This window comes from Etheostoma spectabile, chromosome 5, assembly GCF_008692095.1.
Source record: "Etheostoma spectabile isolate EspeVRDwgs_2016 chromosome 5, UIUC_Espe_1.0, whole genome shotgun sequence".
Classification (NCBI taxonomy): Eukaryota; Metazoa; Chordata; class Actinopteri; order Perciformes; family Percidae; genus Etheostoma; species Etheostoma spectabile.
This window is the reverse complement of record NC_045737.1, coordinates 5,631,256-5,653,877: the sequence shown is the minus strand read 5'-3', so window position 1 is coordinate 5,653,877 and position 22,622 is coordinate 5,631,256. Positions and strand designations below refer to the sequence as shown.

Below are 22,622 nucleotides of genomic sequence, written 5' to 3'. Positions count from 1 at the left end.
CCCCCCCCCCCCCACCACCACCCTTTAACCAGATACTAAACATGTATCTTCCATTTGTCTAACTTACCCACCCATCTCCCTTCCTATTCACTGTGATGCACATGAAAGTTCTGACAGGTGAAGGAGTACAGAAGCAATAAAAAACAAAACCATTTCAAGAACTTTTTAAATGAAGTTATTTTATTTGTTATGGCCTCATAGCGCTCATAACTTTTTCACACTCCTTCTTCCATCCTTCTTTCATTACTAAACTTTCTCTTTATACAGTTGCTACACTCCTCTTCTGCTCAATCAGTATCTTTAATAAAGATCTACAGAAATATTATTCCCCATTTACCAAACTTTACACTCTTACTCTCTGATGTTTTTCTTAATTAGTACTCATTTTCCATGCTTATCGTATCGTTCACTCATTTTCCCTCATTTAGCATCCCTCCATCCAGTCTCATTATCTTACTCTCCCGTTCCTTATTTAGCATCCCGCTGCTCCATCATTTATTTCTCTCTATTGCCGTTCCCCTCCTCTGCTAAACCCATCACTTTTTAATCAGCATCCTCTAAACATCAACATCCAGGCCCATGTTCTTCCCCGTTCTGTTGCTCCATCACTTGTTTATGACGGCGCTGACAACATAAGCATCAAAAGGAATAATATTTCCCATCAACCACCTCCTCTTCCATATTTTTTCATCTGTCCTCCAATCTCTCCACAGCTCCCTATACAGCCACCTCTCACAACTATCCTCCTTAATCAGCATCTTATAAACAACCAAAGAAATAAAATGTCTGGGGACACAATTATCCCCCATCTGCATCTTCTTCCCTTCCCCCTTCCCTCAGCTGCCTGAAGTCTTTCCATGACCCTGGATGCTGACACAGAACAGTTTGGAAAAATGCATTTGGTGTGAACCAAACAATGTGATATGTCAAAGACACAATCATGTTTGACAGATTATTTGAAAACAGGACCAATAGAGACTTCTAACCTTTTCTCCATCATATTCCTCATACAGTTGATGTCATGACTCAAATTCTTCCTTTTCGCTACACCTCCTTTTAGCCAGCCTCTGCTCCCAATTATATGCCTTACTATCAGGAGGTGTAACTAATTGTGGCCTACATTTTCATAAGCTTAGTGTGTGTGTGTTTGTTTGTGTGTGTGTGTCTGTGTGTGTCTGTGTGTCTGTGTAAATAGGTGTTTTTCAAGTACTGTACGCACGTTTTGCCTTGTGGGGCATTTTCCAGAACAGTGTTAATCATAATTCACTAAATATAAAAAAATACAAACCCTATAACATCTGTTTGGATGGAAACCGTGGGATAATTGAGAGACACTGAGACAAATCCAAGTGGAAGGTGTAACATATTTCTTCTTGGAAGGTGTTTCTTCAATAAAAATTAAGAAAGAGAACTCTCAGTTTAGGGCCCTAGCTACTGAGGTGAAGTCCTCTTTATGGCCTCTAAAAAAATAACCTAGAATGACTTTATGCAATTAAAAAACATACACATTCCAAGCCATTTCCACTATTCTGTGACTCAGTGGGCCCTATTATAACGATCTAAGCGTACGGGGTGAAGCCCCTGGCGCAGGTGTACAAATCCACTTTTGCTAGTAAACGGTGGAGAAAAGGGTCCGTGCGCCAGGCGCATGGTTCAAAGGGGTTGTACTTAGTGTCTCAATTAATCATAGGGGTGTTTTTAGGCATAACATGCAATAAACCAAGCAGAGTGTCATCTCCCATTCCCTTTTAAAAGCCAGGTGTGTTTGTTCCTTGCTGAGCAGGACGGAGAGATTTTCAGTAGAACAAAGAAAGAAAGTCGCTCCATTAAATACAACTCGATTAGCTCACTCACTAAATAAAACCTAAAAATACAAATACTTAAGTCCCTTTTTTTGGTTTCTGGGTGGGCTTGTTGGTGGGAAATTCATTTATGACCTTAGTATTTCTATAATCCTCACTATAGCTCTGCTTCAGTTGCTTGACATGCGCGCTGCAAGTCCATGTGTGTTTTTCAAGTCTTTGCTAATGGATGCGACAGTCTCCAACTCTCCGATATTGTTAATGAGATGTTTACTTCAGAGGTACGCTGCACAACTGAAGTTTTGCAAAACAGATAATAGCTCCCATAATTACACACAGATCATTCATCTCTGTAGAGTAATTGTTGCTTTATTGCTGCCAGGAAGAGGTCTGTGCCATCTTTAAAATAGAAAATGTATTCAATATTACAGGCCAAAAGCTGGTTAAGGCCAGGTTGTAAAAGTTCCTGGCGTGCAACCTTGTGCCACTTTGCCAAACTGTCTCCATCAAAGACTGTTCCTCGGGTCGTAAAAAAGTGCCAAATAACCGGTCAGATACTTTCAGTATTTATGCTGCCTGTCTGCGAGTCAAAGAAGTATACAGAGTAACAGTTGTAATGGCTGTAATATATTAAAACACACACACACACACAGGCACATACACAAACACAGCAGTACATTGTTGACTTTCATTGATCCTTAGCTGTTTCATTCTTGTCTTTGGGCTGTAAATCCTAGTCCATCTTCCAGTTGTACTGCACGACCCCTCCCCCCACTATTACATCTCCTTTAACCTTGCTCTCAAAGAAATCAGCACACACACACACACACACACACACACACACACACAATTTACTGCAACGCAAGGCCAGAGCCTGAAGAAGCTTTTATTACTTGCCAATAATCCTAATGTCATGTTGATGGACCAGGTCAATATCCTTGTGTGCTCTCTGTCCGTCCCTGTCTTTGACGGTTGTCTCCTTCTGTACTCCTCATGTTTCTCTTTTCCTCTATTTTCTGTTTGTTTCCTTATTCTTTACACCTTTTTGTTTCTCTGAACACTTTCTCTTTGCCCTTGTGACTCTTGCTTTGTTGAATTTGGGGTGTGTACATGTGCGGTTAGATAAATTGGGAGCTGGTCACACTTAATTTATTTTACTTGTAATGACTCACAGACTCTTGTACAGTATGCTTTGCTACCTTTGGCTCTGGCAATGTACTGTATGTGTAGAAGTCACACATGTAAGTCTCGAATTTATGAATGGATTTGTGCTAAACGTATGCTGGAACACACACACACACGCACACACACATATAAATAGACTTTCTATTTCCCACTACTCCAATTGACAGCTTATCATCAGCAGCTCCAAGGTCAATGCGATGACAGCACCAATTATGTTGCCATGGTAACTTCCGTGTATCACACAAAAGGACAGTTCGATTGAATACTTGGGAGTATAGCTCATAATGGCGTGATAAACATTTTTAACAAAATGCATTTGGGTACACATTAAAGATAAATGAGGTTTTTACTCACAGGTGTCAGTTTTGAGCAGGCTGTTTGTGCTCCTGAAGTACTGAGGGTTTTCTATCACCGGGATCTTGGTCATGCCAATGATTACCGCGTCAGGGCCCATCTCTGAGGATGAAGGAGTGTTGCTGCCATTGGAGACGTGGTGAAGAGGAGAGGCCGAGTCATCATCGTTACTGATCACCGAAGAGGGTCCTGAGAGAGCAGAGAGGGAGGGAGTTCAGTTTGTTTACCTTAACAATGAGGTCCGCCATGTGAGACGGCAGCCATGTTAATAGTATAAGGACACAAGAGAATAATTTAAGTTGGTAAGCTGTTATTAGCATTGAGGAGCTTAGATCACAAAGAGAGGAGGTTAAGCTACTATTATTGATCACAATAGACATCTAAGAGAAGGAGAGAGAGACATGAGACATATTTCATAACATTAATTTGAGCATGTTAGCTACAAAAGGAACAGTGTATTTTGTATTTGTATCACCTCTAAGTGACCATTTAAATAGAGTTATTATATATAGTTTGTTACTATCATTGTGTTTGACACAAGCTTCAGGACGCTGTGTTGGCCCAGACACATTCCTAGTAGATTACTTTATTACCCTGACATTGCATTTCTGCTGTTTACCTGATCGTTGTGATGAAAGATAACATAGTTGCTGCCATGATAACTTTCAGGGGCAGTCAAATCTTTCCGTGTTGTGTTCTAAACTGCAGATCAGTGTTTTCAGTGTTCGTAAGTCATCAAACTCATGGATCTGTAACTCCAACTGAACTGTATCAACTGGATCAGTTTCCTGTCTCACCGGTAGGCTCAACAGCACAGCCCCATTTTTTAATGCAGGGCTGTTTTCAGTCAGAACACCCCTTATTGTATTCAGGCTTTCACCCCACCTAACCTTCTTGCTATGTAGAAGGTGGAGGGAGGTACATCTTTGGGCTGACATCATGAGCCCCATTGCAATGGCCAACACTTGCACGTCTTAGTGTGCAACACTGTAAGACGTTAATTCACAGGGGGATCGGCAACAGCATCGGACAAAGTTAAGACTACTTTTTGTAGGATGTACGGATGAGGAGGTAGCAGCTCCTGTAGTGCTGACTCGGGTCATCTTGTTTGGATGAGAATCAAATTTGCAAATTCACGCATGTGTGGAGAATGAGCCTGAAACAGTCCCATAAGGGAGCCAAGCGGGTAGAATAGCACTAGAAACTTTTTCAACAATGTTTGTTTTCATGTTTGAGTGCTGGGTTATTTTTTTAGGTCAGGCTCTGCAGCATTAAAGGATGAAGTCAAGGAAAGAGAGCGATGAAAGCGTATTTCTACAAAACTGGAGGGTAACCGAGGGAAATTATGCCCTAAAAACACGACGTATGCCAGTAATCTAAGAACCTGGTGGAGTAAAAATCAAGAGAAGGAAATCCATATTCAGTGTTCTCAGTTGTTATGATGCTATTATCTGGTAAAATCTCCACGTAAAGCACGCTTAATGTCAAAGCTTATATTTTGGTCACTTTTTCAGTTAGAAAACACTGAATATTAAATGCATGTTTCAGCAATGCCGTTTTTTAAAAGAAGAAAAGCAGTTAAAACATGAAGCAGGCTCTGAAAACAGAAGAGAGGTGATGGCATGAGTCAGACACCTCTGACTCATGAGCCTAACCCTTTTACAGAAAAATGGTTTATTTTGGCAACAGAGGGGAGGTGTTATTAGTCTCTAATTAAGACCGTCAAAACAGTCCATGAAGCTCATACCATCAGTCCAAGTTTGTCAGTTATAGTACACCTTCATGACATTGCAGTTATTTTCTGTCTTTAGGTTGAGTGCCAAAGCAAAGAATACCAGCAGTAAATAGCAGCTACATTTGCAAGTGCAGACTGGAACACACCAATGCTCACACTCTCTCTCTCACATATGGATAGACACACAGCAATAAAGCTAAAACACTTTACAACATGACTGGGTGGGCTTCTGTCACTGTTAACCCCTAACATGTCACCTTAATACTTACAACCTTAATGGATATGTTCACATGTCCTTAATCCTCCTGTTGTCCTTGGGTCAAATTTGACCCCTTTGAAAAAAGGTCTATATCTGAAATGTGGCTTTCTTTTAACCAAATTACCACACAAAATGGATTGGATTCCTTACTACGCTCTTTGCATATACAATTGATCACTTTCATTCCTGACGAATCTCATCTGCACGTTCCTCTGATCTTAACTATTAGTCAAAATATTTCAGAATTTCTGCTTTTTTAACTCAAATATTAGGTATAATTCTATATAAATGAGGGTTGTTGACCATGAATTGCAAAAAGTAGTGTAAAACTAGTGGTAGTAAGGTGGCGTTAGTGAAAACTTTAAAAAAGTATGAAAAATGGATGAAAATGTCCAATTTTTTGTCAGTTTTTGATCTGGGAGGACAACACAATATTAAATGAATTAAAGAATTATCAATTTTGTTATTAATGAAACAATATCCATATGCCCCAAAATGCTTTACACACTACTGCAAGCATTGCTGGTCGCTGTAATTGTTCCTCTTGTTGTAAAACGCAAAGATGAGGTTGGGACGGATGGATGGGTCAACAGAACACTGGGCATGTCTCTAACACAGCAGGCTGCTGTTTGTTTCCTGTTTCCCTCCGCAAGTCAACGTTGTTTTAAGCATGACCACAATCGTTCCATAATGCTAACTACATGCTTATTATTGTGACCATGACGACGAAGCTGTCCTAACCCTAACTAATAACTTATTTGAACCAAAACCGTGATCTTTCACTAAATCTAACCAGATCAGAAGAAGTTCTAGCGGGCATTGAGAGGACTTGTTGCAAATTACGTAAGTGTATTAGAGTGCATCGTCCAAGATAGAAGATAAGGTCAAAGTTACAAAGTGTGGAAAAACTTTGCCAAAGTGGTTTCTTTTTCACAGTCCCAATGGGCCAGAGACTAAATGATGCAGGGTGGTGACTCCCACAACGTTTTGACTCCCTTTATTTTTCTCAACTACACACAAAGGTCTGTATTTTTGTAGTTCTGTCATCATGGTGTCCTTTGAAATTGCTCTTAGCAGATGATAAAATCCCAGGAGAAAGAGCTCCCAATGCTAACACACAGAATAACTTAATGATAACCGGCAACACTTGTAAATTATCTCAATCACTCAGGTGCATGGAGGGGTTAGCAAATGACTGCTTTTCAGTGCATTGTTCTACAAGTACTGTAATATAAGCTTGTGAGTGATTGTCTATTTTACGCTTCTAACTCATTTATGCATTCTTCACTGATTTAGTAGTGTGAATGAGAAGAAGCGTGCAGGTGTGTGTAAGGATCTCTTAAAGAGCATAATTGGATGCTTCCATCTAGTCTTGTTCTTTCATCAGCTTTTCACCATGTGTCAGTTGAAGAAAAATAACATTAGAGACAAGTTATAACATGGGTCTCATCATAGACAGGGAAAAATTTAGAATTTCACTCACTCACTCACTCACTCACAGACACATGGTGAGTGAACACAAAGTCCTCCAGTCCTCTACAAGACACCCAGCATAAGCCTGCAAACATTATGAGTTGATATTGATTTCCCATGAGCACAAAATACAGTAGATGTTTCCCCTCTTAAATGGTCGGTCCTGCTGAATTATGACACTGGTTGACGTCCTTATTTCCTGGCCTCATATCAGGCTCAAGTGCTGCTGACAGGGTCTTGATTGAGAGGGAGAAACTAAGTGTGTGTGTGTGTGTGTGTGTGTGTGTGTGTGTGTGTGTGTGTGTGAGTCTTCTGTAATGTCTTCCCGCTGCTTCTTTCTGTGTCCAAGATCAGACTTGTATGCTTAAGTGTCTTCTTTGAATGAATGGACCCTGTAGAGTGATGACGGGGGGGGGGGGGTAAATACAAGTTGTGGGGTGAATTAAAAAAATATTAATAAACTTTTTGCTTTGGACCAAATTTTCTTTGCAATTTTCTGATTTAGATGAAAAGAAAAGGAAAAAGCCCTGTTAATAATTACATAATGCAGTTTTTGTAGATCATGTTTTTTTTTTATACTGATATTTGAATTATTTGTTTTGAGCCTAAAATGAAGATGAAAGTAGGATTTTTACCTAAAAGGCAAATTTATCCTTCTGTTTCTTTTGAAAACTTCCATTGAAAATTACAAGGACGCAGCAGAAAGTTGAATTATTGTGCCCACTAGCTTACAGCTTCTACTCATTGTAAATATTGAGAGTTGTACACTTTATTAATTTTCTTAAATAAAGAAAGGGTTTTGTTCCCCTCTCAAATTGAGACTACTGTATATCAGCATTTCTAAACACGAGGTAGCCATTTTGTATTGTTGTGTTGCTTACAGTCCTCAACAATTGGCCGTTCACAGAGGACAGGGTTTCCAAATATGTCTCACATTCTGTATTCAAGAAATTGAGCTGTTAGTTTTTGGCTGTCCAAGTTGTCTAATTACTTGTTGTAATTAATGTTTGAGATTATCTCAACGTAACGAAGGAGAAAGACATGCTGCACACAAGCCCGTGTGTGTGTATGTGAATGTGTGTGTGTGTTGGGAGGGGCTGAAGATCATTAACGCAGAGAGGTCCCAGGGTCAGATCGTTATAAATACCGTTAAGTGAAGGGGCAACAAGAGCCTGCGTGCATGTAGTGTGTGTGCATATGAAAAAGAGAGGTGGCAGAGGGCCCACAGGGAGTGACTTGGCCAAAGGGGGATGAAAGATCGAGAGCTAGGGGTGGAGGGAGGAAGAGAGAGATGGACAGGAGAGGTGAAGGTATAAGTGGGGTCAGGTCACAACCCAACACTGTTAACAGACATGGAGCCGATGTTTAAACTGGTGGAGACTGGAGCTCCTTGCAGTCTGGCGGGGAGAGGCTCAGTTAAACAGTCAATAAAATACATTGCCTTGCTTTTAAAGATCAGGTCATAACATAGGTGGGTGGCAGTATGATGAACCCTGAAAATGACATTTATGTTATTGTTTTTACGTCTATTTTTCTTTTTAAATCACATGTAAAGGCACTGTGTTGTGATTGTTAGGTGTTTGAGAAGTCAGTGTAGTGGAATGATTGCGGTGTATTTAAAGCTGGTGATTTTAAATTGTGGATATTGTGGGCAAGTTGAAACACTGGCACCAACAACACGTGCATCTTCTTCTCATTTTGTGCCACCCAGGATGAATTTCCACCCACATGCCTCACTTTGCATTGGTCTATAAAATGAAATCGCACCGTCTCTAGAATTCATATTTCATTCAGTTTCAACACCTTTAGTGATGTTGCTGTGTTCCCAGATCTGTACTTCTGATGACTGAAACTATGAAATGAGATCCAACTGTAGGTCTGATTCCTGATCAGGTTTGTGTAGCGAAAAAACAAATGGCCCTGTGTCTGGTTGAACAGCTGTTTCTGTCAAGGGATGACTGGGCAACACGGCAACACTGCCACCCAATCCATCCAAGAGCTCACGAACAGTGACATTGTTAAATTAATGACTTCCAGTCCACACGGCCTGCTTCATTAGAGGTTTATGTTGAGTGCTGGAAATTAGATGCTTGGTGAAACTAAACAGATGTTTTTCGTCTACATACAGTAGTTACACCACAAATCCCTCCACTTTGGATGTCAAGGGAATAATAGAAACATTAGTGCTGTAGTGTGCAAAACCAGGTGTTGACATTTCTGGACACCCATCTTGTTGCTACAGTGTTTCTGACATATAGAGGAGACACAGGCAATTCTGCAGAAATTCGAGATGTTACAGGAAAATGGGCGATGGTACAACACACCAATGATTGTGAGTCACACAGCTACGTCCACATCAACAGCATATTCTTTAGCTCTTTGAGTGAGTTGCTGCTGTAACACTGGTGTTGTGGTGGGAGCTCGAGGGTTTGGGGATCTGGAGTAGAGCAGGAGTTTTATGGCAGTGGCCTACAGTGTACTGGAGCCGAGTTAAAACGATGACTTTGAGTGACTGTATTGATCTCTCTTGGGTTCTCTGGGTACACCTCAGACAGACTGAAGCCATTTACTGCTGCACGTTGCCCAGGGCGATGGATGTAGAGAGGCTATTATGGGATTTAAGGACATCAGGGCCTGTCAGTCAGTCACTCTGTTAAAACAGCTTGGTTGTCTGATGCAAGCAGTTATTAGCAGATAACAGCGGATTTCATGACTTGACATTACTTTATTGGCGGTATAGTCAGTGAGCAGTGAGGTCAGAGCTCAAGATTGGTTGAAATATGGGGTTCAGATACACTACACAGAGGTAGTGATGGACAGCCCAGATATAAGGTACAAGTTGACAAAAACAACACATTGACCTGGCAAGTGTTCTTATTTGCTCTTATTTGCAGTCCGGAGTTTTAGCCATTGGGTGTATTTACTGCAACCATTTTGGCTGCTGAGTGAATGTTATGTACCAGATCAGAAACTGATCTATTTTTGAGTATTCCTAACTTAACTTACAAAAACTTTGGCTGCCATATAATAATTTTGCCTCTCAATGAAGAATAATTGACTACAAATTGAACAGGTAAGCAATTTTGTCAAGTAAACCCTCACATTCTGTCTCTTTTGGACGTTTTTATCCAAACAGTCAGTGGAACAGTCACTCAGGCTTCAGGGCAAACACAGGACTCAGTGACCCCTTCAGCCCATCACATACGTACAAACACACCCTCACAGATGACTGGTAACCTGAACTCCGTGGTCTCTAAACTGTGCTGTCACCCTGCTGAACACAGGAAGTAATCTATCGATCCGCGGGGGAGGGGGATAGAGGGATGCAGGGGAAAGAGACAGAGAGGAGGAGAAACAGCAGAGTAAAAAAGAGCATAAAGAGCTACAGATTTACAGAGTGGTTGGCTGACAGACTAAGGGATAAATAAAGTCAAAAGCCTGAAAATATCTATTTGCAAGATAGATTTCTGTATTTACTTCATCTCACCGTTTTAAAGTCAGGCAGGGGTCAGCTGGAAAAGGGTGATGTCACATTATAGCCATGCACCAGTGAGGATTTAGTCTAATTGAAATGTGATGACAGTTGTTGGGTTGTTTGCTTACGTTTCCAGGCCACTGTCAATCAAATCTGGTCAATCCACACCCACACAGCCCTGATGAAGCACATTAGCCTCAGAGTTTTTAATGTTGATTAATAAGTAATAAGGTTGTTTTTACCAAACTAACTTTGATTCTTGCTGCCTTAGTCATCAAAGATGAAAAGTTTTTTTTTTTTAATTGTACTCTTTGCATTTTATCGATTGATATGATCTGTTATCATATTTGATTGGTATTACACATAAAACCACAAATAATTTAAAAGAGAAGCAATGGAGGTACAGTCAAAGAATAAATAGTATAAGACAAGGTTGTCATATACCAGAATTTCTAACTTTGATCCATACTAGTACAAAAATAACAATGCTTAATACCTCTTTCAATACTGTAAAAAGATTTAAAAAAAATCTGAGGCAAACAAAATAGGATCATTTATTTTTTAAATTTTCTTTGCAAACAACCTGCATACAGAAAAAAACTCTTTTTGTAAAATTTGTAAAAAGGTGATTGTTTGATTGAAAATCAGATTGTAGATCATTTTTTTTATAGCTTTTGATACTACTGAATGAAAAATTAACAGAGGCTGTACTGTTTTGATACGTAATATCGAAAAAGTATCAAAGTGTTGATACATTTTGTCAAACTTAGTATAAGGCATGAATAGAGGAAGAAGGGCTAACAAAGAAGGGTAGAGAAATGGTCGGATGGATAGAGTAGATGGGTAGAATTTCCTCTGTGCTGCAGTTTGGTAAATGTCCGTATGAATCTGCCTGTACCAGCCAAAAATCCTCCTCCTCTTTGTGCGGAGGCCTATCAAATTCCTCTTTTCTCTGTACCAACAACTGGTAAAAATAGACACTTCCTCTTCGCTCTCTGTCTCCCTGCGTCTGTCTCGCGTCATGAATCTCCTTCTCATCTCCATACGTGTACACCACCCTACTTTCTTTCGTCATCTTGTTTTTTTCCTTCCTCTCTCTCTCTCTCTCTTACCGGTAGCCCCCTCAGTCTGATCCTTTCTATTTTTAATATTCAACCTTCTCATATGACACACTGTAAGACCAATTCCTCCTCCTGAATGCACTCTGGGGTTGTCAGAGATGTGAAAACGAAGAAGCAGGTAAGGAGGTGACAGTGAAAGGAATTAAAGTGAGAAAAAGGACTGTTTTGTTAGGTTTCTGGTTCTGTAATATCAGGCAAACAGAATCACATCTCAACCTTTTTTCATCTTTCATTAGCAAACTTGTTATTGACTTACTAGGTAATAACTCTTAAAGTAATGGTTAATAATAACTACATCCTAATAAATCTCAGATCTCATTATCAATCTATCCAACCCACTGTGATACAAAGTCACAAAGAACATTGAAGTACTTTACCTAACAGTTAAAACCTGCTCCACATTGACCAACTACAGTAATAAAAATGCTGCAATGATAAAGTATTTACAATGGTCGAGGGTATGTTAACACACTACATTACAAATAGAAGTCCTGCTTTTAAAATGTAAAACTATTAGCAGCAAACTGTACTTAAAGTGTCCAAAGTAAAAGTACACGTTTAGCAAAACAATGTACTGTAAAAAGTCATGTGTCACTGTTCAAGCAGCATTCTTGTATTTGATATTTGCCTTTTTTGAGAAAACAGTTATTTAAAGGTACAATATTTAATATTTCTGCATTAAACCCAGATGATACGTTCAAGAGTAATTGTAAATCATACAATGTCACAGAAAGAATAATGCTCAGTAACCATAATACAGCTTTCTTTCTGCCACACAGCATCATTGTGTAATTGATTACATGCCACTTACAACACAGTAATATAGCAGAGACCTAATTCATGGATACATGGCAATATCGTTCTATCCAGCTTAACATTATGTGCTACGTTGACAAGTGGCTTCTGCTAATGCTTGGTGGGGAACGTTATAAGGTTACAGCATCATTCAAAATGCTCATCAAGTTATTTAAAGTATAACCGTTTTGACCAAGGTAATGTTAAAAAGCACTGGGCTAACCCACGATTACATTAGCGTTAACGTTATATTTTAATCGCCAATTGTGTTAAACAATAAAAACTACAACCCCCATTATCTCATGCCACTTCACGCCGTCATCAAAAGTCTATTTTTGCATCCATTGTTTTGATTGAGAGACCCGTAGCGGCAGAAAATTACATATTGTACGTTTAATTGAGAAGGTTTAGCAGGGAAATGTTGTCATATGTCAATTCTTAATATGAAATACAAATAGTAACTATAGCTGTCCAATGAAATAAAAGGAGTAAAAAGTGAAATATTTCTCTTTGAAATGTTGTGGAGTAGAAGTTTATAGTAGCAAAAAATGGAAATACTCAAGTAAAGTACGTATACACATAACGATTATTGCACCTCCTGCTTCTCCCCTTCGAGTGCGACCACTGACAAACCACTTTCTTTCAAGCATAAGCCAACCTTAACACTCTTTCTGCATCAATTACTTTTTATTATTGATACTTTAAGTACATTTTGCTAATATACTTACACATTTTTACTTAATTGAGTTAAGGATCTGAATACGTCCTTCACCACTGCTCTAAACCCATCAATATGTAGTGCTCCTAATCAAAAAAGGTACAGTAGAACATGCACACAGACCCACACCTAAAAACAGTCACACTTTCAGATAAAAAAAATACATTTACACATGAGGGACACAATACATGAATTCTTTTATTGAAAAGAAAGAAAAAAAAAGACTTTCTTCCTTCTGAAGAAGGAAATATCTTTTTCAAATGAGCACAAGAGCCTCTTGAACGCAGCTTTACAACAGTTAATGGAAGAGGGTCATAGCCAGAAAGTCCTTGTCACTCCAAACGTAGCTGTTTGTTCTGTTCACCTTTGCCTTTATGCTGAATATGGCATGACTTGACATGTTTTTTGTATCCTGACAATGAAGAGGTTTAAGGGTCACCAGTGTGCAATTCCTTACATATATAGACGTTTACACGTGTAGTTTTAAGTAACGAGTTGTAATATCTGTCACAAGCACACGACGGTTAAACAGGCACTTGCTCAGTTATAAAACAATATGTATCAGAATGTACAAAGTAAATAAAAAGAAAAATGCTATAAAGATAAAACATAAAATAACATTAACTTGTAGTTTAAAACCTATTATACTGCACTGTCATATTTCCCGTGTTAGCATTTTGTCAGTTGTTAGCTCAAACGTCTCAGTTCCAAGAAAATCTGCAATTTACAATGGTCAAACATAAAATATGTACAATTATGTGCAAATCAAAGCAATTTATCCCTAAAAAGAGCCTAGCATCAGGATTATAATAGAAACCGTACAGGTTTACAGGACAATAACTTAGCTAGCTTCGGAAGGCAATATAGCCTTATAGATTAGAGTAGAGAGTCTTGGTTATAAAACTACCACGTTGAAGAATGAAAAAACATTTCCTGAAATGTTCAGCTTGTTAAAGTACAGGGAAATACTGGATTAAATATATTTTTAATGTAGCTCCCAGTGGAGCAAATCCTGACTTAACATGAATCAGCCTCCAGCTTTTTTCCCCGCTCGCTGGCAAAAAGTAAGATGAGAAGATCAATACCAATTTCATATCTGTCCTTGAAACATAAAGCCAGCAGCTGGTTAGCTTAGCATGCAGACTGGAAACAGGGGGAGACAGCTAGCGTGGCCCTGAACAAAATTTAGCTACCAGCACCTGTAAAGCTCATTCGTCCATAGTGTCTTGTTTGTTTAATCTGTACAAAAAACTCAGGGTTTTTATGAAATGTTGAACTTTTGCTTTAAGTTGTGGACACAGCAGAGGTCATTTTTACTCTTTTTAGGTGTTTAGGCTAATGTTCAGTCCCTTCTCTATTGTCATCAGTATAAATACTTGTCACATTTGGTTTTATCCAAGTCTACCGATTTGGCTGTCCAATGGTTGATAAAACTCCACTTCACACTAAACAGGAAAAAAAATGCACAAAAAACTGGCTGTTATTTATAAGGTGGTAATATATGTAATATACTTTTATGTAAAATAAAACATAGCTTTAGTTTAAATACAAGTTCACACTTACAGCAACAAACAGAAAAAGTTACATTCATGTTGCTGACGAAGCTACGATTTTTGAATATTTCAGATACAGACTGATAATATGTCTGGTTGAAGTTTTCTATCTATTTTAGAAAACACAATCCTTTTTTCTTTCTCAGTCTACAGTTCTTATAAACACACGTACGTCCTGATGCTGACAAACACAACTAGACAAACAGCACCCACACCCACACTTCACAACCGCCTAATTCACATTGACTCTCATCAGTAGTTGCTTCAGGGCTTTTTTAATTAATTATTTTTACCTTTTGTTTTTATTTATTCATTTTGTTGCATTTTTTTTTTAACATTCTTAACTTTGATGTCGTTTTTTTCATATATAATTTGCCTCTGACGCCTAATTAGTACTTTGGCAGATTGATTATTTTTCTCTTTTTTTTTAAGCCCCAGAGGGATTGTAATGTGGGTATTTCTTCTAATTATGAGCATATTTATCCTTTTTTGTATGAATACACAAGTGAACTAAGCCTGCAAACTAGACTAACTGTGAAGGTTCAACCAATCAAATGTTCCCTAATTTGCATGTTTGATTCAATCAATCTCACACTGCAAAAACTTCAGAAAGCTTTGGATCTGGTAGTGTTGCACTAATTAATAGAAGGCGTTCACAGACACTTTCAAATTCCCTCCAATATTAAAGAAATGAACCCTTAAACGGAAGTATATGTAAAGTCTAAACACTAAGTGCCGTTTCAACAGCTAACATACCACAGTATGATCAATGAACACCACTTTGAATATGAATTTTTATACATAAGTGAAAGTGCACTGCCCCTTTTTGTCTTATTAATGGATGCAGTGGCTACTCAAGTGCGCACTCTAAAGATAACGTGATTTAAATACATCAGCCATCTAAAAAAAAACAATATGGTGTGTTTTTTTTCTCTCCAGTCTGGGGTTTGGGATAAACAAGGTTGAAAAATTCTCCAAGAACAGCAGAAAGTGTCTGCGTTTCTTAACTCTGTAGCCATTTTAATCAAATATTCCCTGTGCATTTGCCCTGACCTCAATATGCATGTGTGTGTGTGTGTTCCACACACGGACTTGACATGTGGACAGATGGAAGACTGTATGCAGTAAAATGCTACCTATGCGTATGTGATGCACTTAAGCACTTGACATGTGCATGCAATTACTTATTCATGTGTGCAATTGTGAAGATAACCATTTATCTGTCTCCGCAATGTAACTGAGATGTATGGCATCCTATCTGTTCATGTATCTAAAATGAATGTGTAAGCAATATGGACACATGGAATATCGAAGAAAAAATGATGAAAATCAAATGTAGCCCAAACTATTAAGGCTTTCTATATGATGTATAAGTGTTCCTGGGTGTCTATGTGTGCACATCTGTGCTACTGTAGACAGATGTGCATGCATGAATGCATCCGTCTCTCAGAGAGGAAAGGTGGGTGCAAGGCAACCCATGATTATTTTAACAGAGAGACATCAATTTATGATCTCCTGTGTGTCAGTATTGGGAACTGACTAGGTGTGTCTTCCCTAGTGAGTTACAGACGAGACAACTAACATCTTAAACATCCTGTACTTTAAAAATGATTTCCTCCAAAAAACATTACCAACATCGGTTGATTTATAGAGCCGCTTCTTTTCCACTGTAACAGAGTTGTTTGCAGGAGGCGGGGGCGGAAAAAGAAATCTGTTTTGTGACGGATGTGCTGGATGTTTTGACAGGTGTGGTGAATACCTGGAAAACTAATTTGATGGTTACACGGCAGTTTGAGAGCACAGTGCCTGGCAAACAGTCAGGCAATGATTCTGCCATTCCTGGTGTTAACAGTTTCAGAAACCTGCCCAGTTCATCACATAGTTATCCTTTTTAGCATTTATTGCACGTAAGAGTAAGGCAATTAGCAGTGAAGCCATTTTCTCTCAAATGCATTTCCATATCTCTCATCATTTTTATTACTTGTTCTAACTGTGACTTGCAGCAGCGCCGGCTACACTAGCAGGAAGGTGCAGCCCAATTCAAACAAAATCACTTTATTTAGTTTTCTCTTCAAAGGCACTTTTTCTTCCCTAGTCTGCAAAGTGGCTTTGGTTAATCATTTTAATGAGCCTTAAAACTTCTTGAGATTATTCTGCTCTATTTTTTAAGTTTGACTGGATCACTAAGAGCCAGCAGAGTGGTTGGATGTCTTCTGTTTGGATTGGTGTTATTATACGGGGTAATCCAGGTCTAGATAGACCCTGAAAGCAGCGTTGTTTACAAAGTTAAGATTGTACTGTATGTGTGTAAGAAGGGCTTGTGTAGTGTGCATTAGAAATATTGAGCTGGTCTATATCAGCAGCACTAAGGGGCTGAGTGGTAATGTACAAAATCCAAATCAAAACAGTGTGCCTGTGTACAGAGGGTTGGGTGTGTATGGAGGAGTTAGGCATGTGTGTATTTGGGGAAGATGTAGGTTAATGGCTGTCTCTGTCCCTGCGATCTGAATAATTCATCCAATTGGAGGCTTTTATGGGTCTCTGAAGGCTCTCTCTGATTGGTTGATCAGGCTACTGCATCCCAGAGCTCTACCTGGTTCTTCTACTTTTAGAAGTTGATAACGGAAACTAGAGCCCGACCGATAAAGGATTTTTAAGGCCGATACGGATACGAAAATTTGGTTATTTAAAAGTCCGATATGCCTATATATATTTAAAAAAGAAATTCAGAAACGTGTTACAAAACATAAACAGATTTCCCTAACATTAGTTATTTGTAGTTATTTATGAGTTCTCAGTAAAATAATATGATAATAATTTGTTTTATTGTCACAACAGAACAGAGGAACATCAAAATATATTAACGTTCTAATAAATAAAATGTATAAAAATACAAACTTAAGATATGAAACTTAAAGTCCTTTGAACAAAAACACATTAACAAAAAAAAATCAGTGTTGCCAAAAGGGACATTGTAGAGCGTCCTCTGGTGGACAAACTATGCAACGGGAACACTCATAACATGGTTGACCGTTTATTTTTTAAATATTCATCAGAATCAATTATTTTTCATTTTAAATGATTCTGATGAATATTAAAAAAATATGTATTATTATTATTATTATTATTATTATTATTATTTTTAATCTGCCATTATAAATACCAATACCGAAATGCCTAATATCGGCCAATCGGTCGGGCTCTAATGGAAACCATCTACCTGACCACATTGTGTGTGTGTGTGTGTGTGTGTGTGTGTCAGGGTGGCTACAGGTATTAACAAGTTAAATTTAAGACTTTTTAAGACTTTTTAATACCAATTCTAAATGAAATTTAAGACCAAATTTACGATGGAAAAACAAAGTGGAAATATACAGTAATCTTTCCAAGTAAACACAAAATTAACAGTATGGTAAAAGGACAATAATCGGTTGAGTTTAAGAACATTGACTTAATGTGTGTAATGCAAAAGCATAACACAAAAATGTAATTGCTGTCCTAATTTATATTATTACAATATTTTCAGAACATGTGGGTCCCTTGAACAAATTGTTATAACATCAAGTGAAATAACAAGTGAATATTAAAAAAAACACTGTTCCTTTTGAACAAAAAAAAATAATTAAATGCCAATTTCCAGCTGCTTTTAAAATGCAAAGACTTATATGATTTGTGCCTAACAGACAGAGAGAGAGAGACTCAGATGGATGGGTTGCAGTTTGTGGAGGACTCATCATGGACAGAGAGTAGACAGCAGTGTGTAAGAGTGTTTTGCGGTGTGGGAATGTGTGAATGTGTGTGTGTGGTGTGTGTGTGTGTGTGTGTGTATCTATATGTGTGTTTTCAGGTCTCCAAGTGACCAATTTTTGTTCAAGTTTTGATGTCTACTCATGAGCTTTTGTGAATATACTTGGAAAACAATTCATATTCTATAATAAACAAAACAGTGACTTTGCACTTGAGAAAGCCTTCCCAAAAGAGTGTCCTTACCAATTCATAACGATACACGCACATGCAAGTCCAGCTGTTTGCTTTTGGTTATATGGTTCAGTGTCTCGTCGAACATAATTACAAACGCACCGCTTTTTTGGACTTCTGTGATGAGGTCTTTTTTGATATATGGCGCCAATCCAAATTTAGCCACGTATCTGGTCTTATCTTTTCCAGAGGTAAATGACTGTACAAGCCTTGAATCTGGAAGCATTGCTTGGAACACTTCTTCAGTCTCGTCATTTGACCTGTATGAATTGTGTCTTGTCACGGTCCTCAGCTCGGAGTGTTGGCGTAGAGCCACAAACTGCTCGTAGGTCAGCTGGCATCGTTGGCTGTAAATTTCCCGCATAACATCTAGCGTTGTAGCGTTGACATGGTTGCTAGCGGTGGAGCAGAAACTAGCGATGGCGGGTTGCTGGCGTGCCTTTACGTAGGCTAGTCTCTGTGTTTTTTGCTTTATACGTGTTATTCCACCACTCTGATCCCCATTGGCCCAAGTTTGAAAATCTTCCGACCCATAACGCAGTTCGCTTCATCAGCATCTTCAGGCACCGACCTTAACCAAGGATCCTCGTTGTTTTCAAGCCACTTGTCACTGAACTTGCATTTCCCCGTGTTTCTAGACGGCTATCAACAATTACTGTATCACCTGCATGCTGCGAAATTAAGAATCCCGCGAAATTACAAATCTCACTGACTACGGCCACGCCAACACCCGCCCACGAAGCAGCTTGATTGGTTGAAGTGGTTAAGGTTAGGATAGCCGATTGGTCAGGGGATAGGACCTGTACAAATGGGCTTATGTTACCGCGACAACGCAGCGCAAAGCCTACCGGAAAAAAATATTCAACAACAGATTGCCTGCATTTTCGCCGGGACATGACACAAACATATTTAAGACCTACCCGATCTGAATTTAAGACAATTTAATACTTTTTAAGGCCTTAATTTTAGGAAACGTGATTTAAGACTTTTTAAGGACCCGCGGCCACCCTGGTGTGTGTGTGTGTGTGTGTGTGTGCGCGCGCTAATGTTTGCACAGTCCTCTAACCCCCTACAGGGTCCACTCCCTTTTTTTTGTTGTTGGTTGTGATGATGGCCCTCTCCTTTCTCTTCCCCCATTTTCCATTTTCTTTCCCACAAACTTTCTCTCTCTCTCACTCACTCACTCACTCACTCACTCACTCACTCACTCATTCTCTCAGACACACACACACACACACACACACACAACCTTTCTGTCTTTCTTTTAGTCTCTTGTGTGTCCGTCTCCATTAGCGAGAGACCAACTCCACTGGGATGTTCTGAAACAACGTACAGCCTGAAGGGAAACACACACAAAATAAACAACAACAAAAAAAAAATAACGGTAACAAAAGAAAACAATTGTAAAATAGTAATAATGATAAAAAAATTATAATAACAAACAACTTTTGCAAGATAGGTCTAGTTGCTGGCAGTGTCAGTACCACAACAAGTTATTTTGCTTAGTATGTGTTAAGTAAGTTGTTTCTGTGATGATGTACTGTAGGATGGACAAAGAACACAAGGCTTCTGCAATAGGTAAATAACCATCATGCTGCCATTTAATGTTAAGGAAAGCAATGCTCTTATAGGTTTTACGCCAATCTTTCAAATGAAGCAATCTGTTAATATCCTTGTGTTGTTTTTCCACCCTACATATACTGTAGCTACATCTACTGTGAGTAAATGATCTTCTAGGTTAATAAATCTAGTATTAAAGCAGAGATGTTTAGTAAAGTAGCACAACAGAGCACCACCAGACTTCTTATAGTCAGTATACTCGGCATTGCAATATAGAATGTATAATATCTAGAAATACAGACTCATACAATCCCGGCTAAACATGCTTCGATGGTCATTTTAAAGCATGGTCAGAACCCCAAACAGCAATTTTTAACGCAAAAGGTGAATGCACAAACCGGCACTTGTCTTGGAAGAAGTCGTGCACAAGAGCACACAGTAACAAGCTCTCAATAACAGACTGAACCTCCTGCATTGATCAATTTAACGTAATTAATCAAGTTTGGTGGCAGCAACGTGGTAAATCACAAATGAAGCTAGAAAATGTAATTTCTGAAGAAATGATGGTCTCAGTTAAAATTGGAGTCACTGGGGTAGTTGGATGACTTCTGTCACTTTGAGGCCTATAAAGCTAAATGTGTCAAAAAGTCTATTTGGTCAGAGAGTTGCAATGTTTTCTAGGTTTCTAATATTGTGGTTGTAAGAGGAAGTTGAAGGTAGATTTTTAACCGCCTAACCCCACTCTGTATAGGATGTTGCCCACTCCAACTCTGAACATTCTGTCATTTGAATGGTTCTTCTACTTTTAGAAGTTGATAATGGAAACTAGAGCCCGACCGATAAAGGATTTTTAAAGCCGATAAGATACAAATATTTGGTTATTTAAAAATCCGATATTCCGATATATTGGCAGATATATATAAATAAATAAAAATCCAGAAACACGTAAGAAAACATGAACATATTTCCCTAACATTAGTTATTTGTAGTTATTTCTGAGTTCTCACTAAAATAATATGATAATAATTTGTTTTATTGCCACAACAGAACAGAGGAACATCAAAATATATTAACGTTCTGATCTAAATAACATGTTTAAGTGTTGCCAACAGGGACGCTGTAGACTGTGCAACGCCAACACTCACAACATGTTTGACCATCCGTTTTTATTTTATTTTTTAAACATTTATAAGAATCATTTATTTCCATCCATCTTCATCCACTTATCCGGTATCGGGTTGCGGGGGCAGCAGCTCCAGTAGGGGACCCCAAACTTCCCTTTCCCGAGCCACATCAACCAGCTCCGACTGGGGGATCCCGAGTCGAAAAGAGAGCTGAGCCAGAAGGCAAAGCTCTCGATCTACCGGGCAATTTTTGTTTGTACCCTCACCTATGTTCATGAAGGCTGGGTCATGACCGAAAGAACGAGATCCAGGGTACAAGCGGCCGAAATTGGTTTCCTCAGGAGGGTGGCTGGCGTCTCCCTTAGAGATAGGGTGAGAAGCTCAGTCATTCGAGAGGAGCTCGGAGTAGAGCCGCTGCTCCTTCGCGTCGAAAGGAGCCTGTTGAGGTGGTTCGGGCATCTGGTAAGGATGCCTCCTGGGCGTATGTGACTGCCTGTTATGTGTAGCATTGTGTGCAAATCTTATTTAACCTCCTTGCCAAAATAAAATGCTCATGTGTGTGGATACACACATGGCACATGGCTAGGCACGTTAAATCAGACGCCTGTCACTCAAAGTATTGACTGTCAGAGTGGTGTACAACAGCGTCCCGTGCTGGGATACTGCTGCAGTTTTTCAACGTTACATTGAGTAAGGCCTGCCTCTGACATCACGACAGCTGCAGCTGCAAGGGGAAATTCAACCCAAGTTGGTAAGCTTGCTAACGACTTTATTGTTTCACGTTGTTGTGTTTGTTAACTTAACGTTTGTGTAACCGATTGGTTAGAGGTTGGTCATGTGAACTGTCACGTGACCAAGGCGGAAATAAAAGCTCCGCCGAAAGAGCTGACTGTCTCTTTGTCTGCTGCTGTTACCTGGCGTGTGTGGGTCTCGGGTGCTACAGCCAAAGCCAAGCGTCTGCGGTGTGTCGTGTGTGGGTCTCGGGTGCTACAGCCAAAGCCAAGCGTCTGCGGTGTGTCGTGTGTGGGTCTCGGGTGCTACAGCCAAAGGTGAGTTTGGTGACATGTTTTGCACTTTTGTGAGATAACTATAAAGGTTCTAATGTCTGTCTGTTTCGTTCGTACAGCCAAAGCCAAGCCAAGTACGCAAAGTCCAAGTGTCACTGCTGTTTTGCCTTGCCCGTGTTTTAGTTGTTTTATGTGTTATTGACTGTGTTGTCTATTTTGGATTATTTTATTATTAACTTTTTAACTGATAAAGCGCCCGTGTTTTTGGTTTGTTTTATGCTTCATTGATTGTGTCATACGGTGGTTTTCGGGAGAACGTGGTCTAAGTCTGAGTGTTTTTGTCCTTGTGACTTTTTAACTAGGTCATAGATTTGAGGAACATTGATGGTGGTGTCAATTGGTGGATAAACTGATTTTTTTAAAATAATTTTGCATGGTTTTAGTGTGATTTGCATGTGGTGGTTTTATTGATAATATTTATTT

At 39.1% G+C, this 22,622-nt stretch overlaps 1 protein-coding gene across 1 annotated transcript in view; it reads right to left on the bottom strand.

Moving 5' to 3' along the window:
* ntrk2a (neurotrophic tyrosine kinase, receptor, type 2a) overlaps window positions 1–22,622 on the bottom strand; it is a gene marked incomplete at its 5' end in the record, with an annotated part of 93,513 nt that overhangs the window by 25,567 nt on the left and 45,324 nt on the right. Inside the window, 1 exon segment of the mRNA XM_032515075.1 lies at window positions 3,342–3,530. Within this exon segment, the coding sequence (XP_032370966.1) occupies window positions 3,342–3,530 (189 nt within the window).